We start from the raw sequence: 9,576 nt of genomic DNA, 5'->3' as shown, positions 1-9,576 counted from the left end.
AGGCCTAGGTAGGGAGAACTGCTTTAGGTAGGGTGGTTGGGGATATGACATTTGAGCTGAGGCAAACTGCTGAGAAGGACTAGCCATGTAGAGACAAGCACTGTAAACAGATGGAATGGCATGTGTCAAGGGCCTGTGGCAGGTATGGGCGTGGCATGTTTCAGCAATGGCAAGGAGACCTCGGTGGCTGTTATTCAGTGAGCAATTGAGAGAGGGAAAGAGCTGAGGTCAGTGGTAGAGGCGGGGCCTGAGAAACCAGAGCAAGACGTTCAGATGTTGTTTGGTTTGTTTTTTTGTTTGTTTACTTTTTTTTTTTTTTTTTGAGACAGAGTTTTGCTCTTGTTGCCCAGGCTGGAGTGCAGTGGCATGATCTCGGCTCGCCACAACCTCCGCCTCCCAGGTTCAAGCGATTCTCCTGCCTCAGCCTCCCGAGTAGCTGGGATTACAGGCATAAGCCACCACACCTGGCTAATTTTTAAATTTTTAGTAGAGACTGGGTTTCTCCATGTTGTTCACGGTGGTCTTGAACTCCTGACCTCAGGTGGCTCAGGCTTGAGCCACTGTGCCCAGCCAGATGTTGTTTTGAGTGCAAAGGGAAACTTGCAAAGGAGTGACATGATCAGATGTATGTTTCAGAAAGGGTGATTTGGAGGATTGTAGGGGAAATCAGTAAGAAGAGAGGCTGTGCAGTTGGGTAGGATGGAGATGCAGAGACAGTCATAAGGGTGAAAGCAGGGGCACAAGGACAATGGCTTTATCCGGGACATATCTCGAGTTAGAACCTCCAGGTTTCATTCTACCAGACAGCGCCACAGTGAAGGAGGGCTCAGATTCCCGGGGCAGCCAGGATTTAGCTCTGAACTTTAATGACCTTGAAACTCTTGGCCAGGGCCGGGCATGGTGGCTCATGCCTGTAATCCCAGCACTTACGAAGGCTGAAGCAGGCGGATCACCTGAGGTCAGGAGTTCGAGACCAGCCTGGCTAACATGACGAAACCTCTCTATTAAAAATACAAAAATTAGCTGGGCGTGGTGTCGGGGCCCTGTAATCCCAGGAGGCTGAGGCAGGAGAATCCCTTGAACCCAGGAGGAAGAGCTTGCGGTGAGCTGACATCCTGCCATTGCACTCCAGCCTGGGCAACTGACTGAAACTCCACCTCAAAAAAAAGAGAAACTCTCAGGCCTGTATTGTCCAATACCACAGCCACAATTGACTGTTGAAACTAATTACAAGTAAACAAAATGAAAAAAAAATCCGTTCCTCAGTCTCAATAGGCACCTTTCCAGTGCTCACTTGTGGCTAGTGACCGTATTGGACAACACAGGGAACGTTTCCATCATCACAGCCTCAGGACAGGACTTCCTGGCAGTCCTTAATGCATTAAGCCTGAGTCTTCCCATCTGTGAAATGCAGGTAACAGCAGTATCTCCTTGCTAGGGTGCCTGTGAGGACTACGTGAGATAACTAACGCCTGTGTGGCCCGGCACAGAACACACGTTTCCCTAAATGCAGGCCGTTATTATTGCTGAGCTGGGGTGGTAGGTAAGGAGAGGGATGGGGGCTGTCTCTGAGGTTTGGATTCGGAATCCTGACGTCTCGTCCTGTCCAAGGCAAAGGCGAGGACGGCGGGGACAGGCCCTTCCTGTCCGGACCCCACAGAGGCCAGGCAGCCCTTGCCCCCACAACCCCCCGACCCGGGAGGGCCCCGCGCCCCGCAAACCTGGGATGGCCCCTCTCCCCCGGCTTGAGACGAGTCCGGGCCCCGTAAACCTCGGACGGCCCAGCGTCCGCCGATCCGGGAAGGTTCCGCGTCCCGCAAGCCTGGGACGGCCCTGCGCCCCCCGACCCGGGACGGCCGTGCGCCGAGCGCCGCCTGCAGGAGCCGGGCGCGTGGTGCCCGCCGCGGGGCTCGGCGCAGCGCGGGCCGGCAGGGGGCGCTGGACGCGGCGGGCGGAGCGCGTGGGGCGCGTGGGGCGGGCAGGGGCCGGGCCAGGGCCGCGCGGGGGGCGAGCGCGGCGGCGGACCGGGCGGGATCGCAGCAGGAGCCCAGCCGGGACTGTCGCGCGGGCCGCGCCGGCGATGCCGCGCCCCGGGGCCGGGCTGTAGCGGGGCCGCGGCCGGAGTGCGCGCCGGGCAGGCGGGACATGGAGGTGGTGGACGAGACAGAGGCGCTGCAGCGCTTCTTCGAAGGTGAGAAACCGCGGGCTGGCGGAGGCGACACTCTGGCTCTGGGAATCCCCCGGCCGATCTCCCCCGGGGCTGGGGTCCCCCGCTGTGTTTCTTCCGCCTCTTCTGACTGGAACCCTCCTCTAGGCTGGCACCAGCCCGCCGAGACAGGCTCCCGGGGGTTACCACGCACCGCCGCTGGAGTTGGGCTCCCCTTCCCCGCTCCTCAACTCGCAGCTTCCTTGGGGCTGTGCCCCCTTCCAGGTCCGGACCTCCTTTGAGCTTTCCAGGACCCGGAGCTTTCCCTAAATTGCCACATTCCCGGCCCCAGCGCACTTCCCGAGTCTGGGGACCCTCTACTGTGCTTCCCCAGAACCCCAGTACCCCAAGCACCCACTTCAAGGCCCAGGACCCCAGTGTGCCTTCTAGGACCTTCTTATACTTCTTGAGGCTGGCACCCCAGCCTGCTTCCCAGAATCTGGGACCCCCGCCTAGAGTCCAAGACCCCAGTGAGCCCTTCAGGTTGGCGCCATCTGCCCTGACTTCCAGGAGCTGGGACCGCCCCACTGTGCTTCCATGAGAGTAGGACCACCTTGGAGACCCCGACCCCTAGGACACTGCCACTTGACGTTGCCACCTGCTTTCCACCATGCTGCCCCTAGTGACTCCTCTCCTGTTTGGGGCTGCGCTCTCCCCCGTACTCCCCCTCCAACAGCATGCTCTCCTAGGGCTGGAACCTTCTTGAAGCTGACATCCCCACCACCAGCCACCTCTGCTCTCCCAGACCCTTCCGGTGCTGTGAACTGCATTCCTCCAGCCCTCTGAGGCTGCTCAGCACTATGTCCCCAGTCCTGGAGCTGTGCCTCTCTGACCTCTTCCCCTCAAAGAGTGACCTCACCCCCCCACCCTGAAAGAACCTTCCCACTGGGGTGGAATTGAAATACACCTCATAATAGCTTCTCCTGCCCCCACCCCGACATTGGTTTTGGAGGTCTCCTCCTACATCTAACCAACTCCCCCTCTTTTCCTGGGCAGCCCCTGCCTCTCCTGCAGGGCTGCCACTCCTCCTGGAGCTGGGTTCTGGAGGGATGGGATGGCTGTGGGAGGGGGAGGGGAGGTGCAGGCTGACACCTCCCAGCCCACTCTGCTTCTCAGAACGTCTCTGGAACATCTAGCCAGACCCCTCTGGCCCTCTTTTGTGCCCCTGTCTACCAACGTCAGGGCCCAGCCCCTGGCCGGAACTCCCCCTGTCCCCGGTCCCTAAGGCCACATCCTGCTCCTTGGTGCACTGAGAACCTTCCTTTCGTGTGTGACCCTATCAGGGCTTCAGGGCAGGGAACCCGGGTCCAAGTTCCAAGCCCCAAATTCCTGTGGAGTCCTGTGGAGGAGAGAAGCAGGTCTTTTTTTTTTTTTCTTTGAGATGGAGTCTGGCTCTGTCGCCCAAGCTGGAGTGCAGTGGCGTGATCTCGGCTCACTGCAACTTCCACCTCCAGGATTCAAGCGACTTTCCTGCCTCAGCCTCCCCAGTAGCTGGGACTACAGGCGCACACGCCCAGCTCATTTTTGTGTTTTTAGTAGGGATGCAGTTTCACCATGTTGGCCAGGATGGTCTTGATCCCTTGATCTTGTGATCTGCCTGCCTCAGCCTCCCAAAGTGCTGGGATTACAGGTGTGAGCCACCACGCCTGGCCAGAAGCAGGTCTTTCTGTGCTTCAGTTTCTCTTCCTCTGTGACTTGGGAGGTGGGAACCCTTCTTCATGCCTGCTGGCTTAGCAGCCCATGCAGGGGCACCCCCAAGACTCAGTCGTCCCCCTCCAGGATTCTGGACACCCTGCAGACCCAGACCCCAAGAATTCAGGCTTGGACTAGATTGAATGTTTGATCCTGAGTCAGCTGGGCCATCTGAGGGTCTTAGGCCACCCCGCATCTGTCTCTCCCCAGACAATGGTTGATCCTTAAGAGCTCTTGAGGGGCCTGTCGAGGTTTGAGGCCTTCAGGGAAGAGGGGACAAGACGTTAGTGCTTGCTTGGGTTACTGTTTGTGGTGCCTTGAGCCTGCTAGGTACCTAGAGGACCCATAAGCCAGGCTCCTTGACTTCTACACTGCCTCCCCCAGAACCCAGGGCCCCGACAGAGAGCAGAGGGGTGGGCCTGGCCGGCCTGGACTCCCTGGCTCCCTCCTGGCCATGGGTGGAGGGGTGGGGGCTGACGCCACGGCTTAGCCATGCGGCAGCCTGGTGGGGGGAGGCTGTGCTGCTCCCTCCAGAGAGATAAGAGGAGACTCAAGAATGTCTGTGGGGAGCAGGGAGGGAGTGAGGCTGCCCGCCTAGGAGGGCTGGGCTGGAAATGGCTCCTAGCCCCTGTGGTGGGGGAAGGTGTGGGTGGGCGCTGAGGGCCGGGGTCTCTGGGCCACTTGGGAGGGGGAAGCCCATGTGGGGGACCCCCTGTAGGTGTGAGGGAGGTCCTGGGGGTGGCGGGGCCTGGTGTGTGTGTGAGTGTGAAGTGGAGGGAGTGGAAGCTGTGCTTTTGAGTGGTGGCTGCGTCACTCCTGAGCGCATGAGAGCCATGTGTGCGCTCACACTTGGGGCCAGGACTAGGGACACCTGAGCTCTCATCCTGGTCCCCAGTTGGCCTCCATCATCCTTCAGGACAGTGGGTCTTGGACCCTGTGCTCTTGGCTCTGGGCTGGGAGACTGGCAGAGGGTTTTATTGAAGGGGCAGGAGCACGGCGAGCCCCCTCACCTGACGCGGTGCCCCTCCCTGGGCACGACGACATAGGTGCTGGGTCCTGCCCTGTGCCAGTGGTGGGCTGGGGGCTAAGGCGCTTTGGGCCTCGGGTGGGAGGCTGGGACAGGGCGGCCCCCTCGAGGCTGGTACAGCCGGGCCCCCGTGACCGCCCAGCTAATCCCCTAGAGAGAGGCCAGGCAGCCCAGATCGGCGGGCACAGGGCCTGCAGAGAGGGGACCCGCCCGGCAGGATGCACTGGCTCCCAGCAGGTAAACCGGGTCCCAGGGTCAGGTGTGCTCCTCATCCACTCATGGGCTGGGGCCTTGGACTCCCAGAGCCAGGACAGGATTTGGCCAGAACCTGAGAGTTCCGGGACAGGCTGGGCCACTGAGAGTGGGGTGACCGTCTGTGCCCTCCAAGGAACCCCCAGAGAGCTCTTGCCCTCTCTAGGTCCTTTTTCGTCAGCTGCAAGACAGGAGGGGGTGGCAAAGAAAGTTTTCTCAGCTCTGAAGAACCTCACCTCCCAGCCCTGGGGACCAGGAACATTTTAGAGTATGAATGGCACGAAGGGCAGCTGCTGGCTCCAGATTCTGGGGGCACATGAGGCTCGAGCGAGCAGCCAGTGCCCCCCAGGAAGCAGGTGTTGTGCAGGGAGCCTTGAAGGATGGAGGGAAGTTGCCTTCCAGCAGGTGCTGGAAAGACCACTTGGAGTTCAGTAGGCCTCTGCCTGGCCTCTGGAGCCTACCAGGGCTGGAGGAGGGAGGACGGGGATTTCAGCCCTTCTGAACCTGATGGGCCGCCTGGACTGGTGATTTCCTTCTCTGGCCTCATTCCCCTCCCAGGGTAAGTCAGTGGGTTGGACCAGAGCAGAGGCTTCCAATGTGATTTTGTAGCCATCGAACAAACTCATGGTCTCCTGACAGGACAGTTACAGTGAATAAGCAGGGCTGGGCTCCCCACAGCCTCCGGTGCACCAGGATACTGGTTTGAAAGCCACCCTTCCCAGCTGTGGGATGGGTGAGGGGAGGGGAATGGCTGAGGCTCAGAGAGAAGGGAGTTGGCTGGAGTTAGCCAGAGTGGACACTTAGTCCCCAGCTCCCTGCTCTGCCACCAGAGCATTGGGGTCAGGGGCTACCTGTCAGCGGCCAGGATCTCTGCCTCAGGACAAGGTCCCAGGGAGAGACTACCTGAGGATTTGGAAGAGAGGACCCCACCTGGCCAGGAATCTGGGGCTGGGCTGTGCCGTGTGATGGGGGTGGCACTGTGGCCATGTCAGCCTGTCCGTCTCTATCTGTCCCTGGAGCATTGAGGGAGTAGGTAGATGGGAGGGGTGGCCAGGAACAGAGTTTCCTGACCCCTGACTCTCAAGGAGAGGACCTGCCTCCTGGGCCCACCCGAAGCCCCCCCGCCCCGCCCCAGGACTCCTGTCCCACCTCCAAGGCATGGAGCTGATTGCCAGACCTGCCCCAGGCCCTGAGCCCAGGCAGGAGAGGAAACGGTAGTAGGGGGTCTGACTCATCCTCATGTCCCCAGCACCCAGTGCAGGGCAGGGTGGGGGAGTGGGCAGGAAGTGTTCTCAGGGTCAACAGAGACAACAATGGTATGTGAGCAGAGGCGGCGGCGGTGGGGGACGAACCCCGGAAAGCACTTCTCTGGAGGGCCTGGGGTCAGTGCAGGGCTGAGAAGCTGGCAGTTTCCAGCCCTTTGGCCTCAGGGTCTTTCCTGAGTCTGGAAGGCTGGACAGAGTGCTCCTTGGGGTCTTAGGTAGAGCCAGGGAAGGCATTTGAGGGCAAAATGTCCTTTTCCTTGGGGGCCTGGCCCCCTACTTCCCAATCCCAAGGGGTTACAGATGGGAGGGCCCTGGCAGCAGAGGTTTCTGGGTAACAGCCCAGCAGGGCTGCTGATTGGCTACTGCCCTTGGACTTTGCCCTCCCTGATAAGGAACTGGGAGCAGAAATTATTAACTGAATCATTAACCGGGTGGCCCCGCCCTGCCCAGGCAGCTTGCCTTACCTTCCCACCTTCCTCCTCACGGACGTAGCACCCTCCAGAGCCTCAGTTTCTCTCATTGCCTTGGGTGCTGGGATATGTGGGGGCCTCCTCTCCTATCTCCAGGCCTTCAGCCTCTGCTGCCATGGGGTGTGGGTGCCTCTTGGCTGGGTCTGGGGATGAGATGATGTAATGGTTTTGTGCATTCGCCAGTGGGGACAGCTAGGGTCTGTTCCTAGCTCTGCTGCTTACCCACAGTCCTTCTCTTGGCTGTATCAGGGCACTGCTGGGCCTCCATTTTCTCATCTGTAAAATGGGCATACAGTTGTAATAGCAGGGTCTTCATCCCAGGGTTTCTGCGGTGATTAGGTGAGATAGTGCCTGGCCTGGTGAACACGCCATCGGCCCATGGCAGGTGCCCTGCGCCCTAGGGTAGGTTGCGCTGCCCCTAAGCTTACGTGCTTATTGAGCACGTTCTGTGGTTCTGTGCGAGGGCTTGCACCATGACAGCTCTGACCCAGTGTGGCCCAGATGCCTGGTCCTGGTCCCTGGCACATCCAGTGGGCCTGCCCCACCCTCCCCTTCCAAGATTCGGATCAGGTTCTTGCTGCCATTGAGGGGGAGGGGACTTGACTGTATTGTGGCTTCATCTGCTGCACCCAGGCCACAGCTCTTTGCATGTTGTCTTCCTGGAGTCCCGGGGCGCAGTGGAAGGGAGGGCGATGTCCTATTTCTGAGGAGGGGGCAGGAGAGGAAGTCAATGATGTGTCAGCTCAAAGTCAGGGTGGCCGCATCAGAGCTGGGATGGGAGCCTAGGTCCCAGCTGAGTGCCAGCCTGGGGTGGGCAGGGAAGGGGCCTCTCCTCCTGGCAGGCTGAGGGGTGGCTCCAGCATGGGTGGCCAGGCCAGGTGATGTCTGTGCAGCCTCGTTGACCTCTCTAGACCTCACAGCCCTCACTCACATGATCAAGGTTGTGTGATGTTGAGCAGTTAGACCCCACCAGTGCCAAGGCCTGGAGTGAGGGGGGAGGGACAAAGCCCTTGGGTGGGGAGTACAGTTAGGTCTGGAGACCCCCACCAGCCTGGCTTATGGAGGGGCTCCCTGGCATTCTGTCTTCCCGGTGCCCCAGGTCACATCAGTGAGGGAAGTTCTCCCTCCAGCTGACCCGGGTCCCTGCAGCCCCTGGAGTGCCCCCAGAGCCCCTGTCTCTCCTCTGTGGAGCCCCTGTCTCTCCTAGCTCCCTCCAGCCTCCCTCACTCCCCTCTCTTCTCCCTCTGTGGCTGGGGGAAGGAAATCCCCATCGCCTGCTCTGCTAGCTTGGAGGTGGGGGGCTGCCTTTAGGGAGGGGAGTTGCGCCTGTGACACTGTGTTCACCCAGTGGGGTCTGGCTCCAGGCGGAGCTGCTTCGGGAAGGTCTGACAGCAGGTGGGGAGGGGCTTAGAGGGAAGAGGAGGAGGCGGGAGCTCTTCCTGGGTGGCCACTAAGCTAACCCACACACGAGACGCCATGCCTGTGGGCCTGGGCTTGCAGTCGGTCAGTGAGCATTTGTGTACACACGTGTCCCGGCACACACGTCTGTGAAGAGTGCAGAGATGTGAACACGCACGGCCATGCTCGTACCTCAGGGCTTGTGCACCAGCTGTCCCCACCATCTGGAACCATCTAAAATGCTAGACATTTTACTGCTCTTGTCATCTGACTCTGCTCCCTAGAATGCCAGCTCCATGTGGGCAGGGCTTTGGTTTCTTTTGCTCACCACTGTGCGCTATGCTTGCCTGACACATAACAGGTGCTCAGTAAATAACTGCTGAATGAATGAAAGCGCACAGGTGAATGCGAATGCTAGTGTGCACATGTGTGCGGGTGTGTGTGTGGCATGCCACTATGTGTTAGTACTGTGTATGTGTGAGTAGGGGGCATGTGGTATGTGATCACGCGCATGTCAGTGGATACCTGACCGTGGGGTGTTCCCTTATGTACATCTGTGTGTGTGTGTGTTGCAGTATCCCTGTGTGGGGCCATGCTGATGCGCAGGTACAGATGGGCACATGTGACCCTGGTGGAGACCTGTGCCCACCCCAAGCTGCAGGGTCTTTACGTGGTACCTGGTGGCCTGCCCGCTCTGGTCCCTGTGGGAGAGAGTAGGAGCAGGTTGCAGCCGCTGGCCTCAGTGCTGTTGGACCGAAGCTGCTGGCTTTGGAGCATCTTGGGGCTGTGAGTTCAGCCTTGTGTGGGCCTGAGGACAGGGTGGCAGCTTCATGGGGGCTTGTAGTGCATGGAACCATAGTCCAAGGGTGGCTATAGATTCTGGGTCTCGCCAAGCCTGTAATCCCAGCACTTTGGGAGGCCAAGGCGGGCAGATCACGAGGTCAGGAATTCAAGACCAGCCTGGCTAACATGGTGAAACCAAAAATACAAAACAAATTGGCCGGGCGCGGTGGCTCAAGCCTGTAATCCCAGCACTTTGGGAGGCCGAGGCGGGTGGATCACGAGGTCAAGAGATCGAGACCATCCTGGTCAACACGGTGAAACCCCGTCTCTACTAAAACTACAAAAAATTAGCTGGGCATGGTGGTGTGTGCCTGTAATCCCAGCTACTCAGGAGGCTGAGGCAGGAGAATTGCCTGAACCCAGGAGGCGGAGGTTGCGGTGAGCCGAGATCGCACCATTGCACTCCAGCCTGGGTAACAAGAG

The 9,576-nt window shown here is 59.6% G+C and overlaps 1 protein-coding gene across 9 annotated transcripts in view; it reads left to right on the top strand.

Annotated features, from left to right (window-relative positions):
• The first annotated feature begins 2,044 nt into the window (after positions 1-2,044).
• Positions 2,045-9,576, top strand: part of MYRF (myelin regulatory factor) — a 36,864-nt gene continuing 29,332 nt past the window's right edge. For 7 of the 9 annotated variants that reach the window (XM_032283175.1, XM_032283176.1, XM_032283174.1 and 4 more), the window contains exon 1: positions 2,045-2,191. In XM_032283175.1, the coding sequence (XP_032139066.1) occupies positions 2,146-2,191 (46 nt within the window). In that variant the 5' untranslated portion in view covers positions 2,045-2,145. Of the gene's footprint in view, positions 2,192-5,102; positions 5,163-9,576 lie in introns of those variants that run through there. The other 2 variants (XM_032283177.1, XM_032283173.1) reach the window with 2 other exon arrangements.

Source organism: Sapajus apella, unplaced genomic scaffold (assembly GCF_009761245.1).
Source record: "Sapajus apella isolate SASKATOON/1434 unplaced genomic scaffold, GSC_monkey_1.0 scaffold14, whole genome shotgun sequence".
In the NCBI taxonomy this organism is placed as follows: Eukaryota; Metazoa; Chordata; class Mammalia; order Primates; family Cebidae; genus Sapajus; species Sapajus apella.
This window is presented reverse-complemented; position numbering and strand designations above follow the sequence as displayed.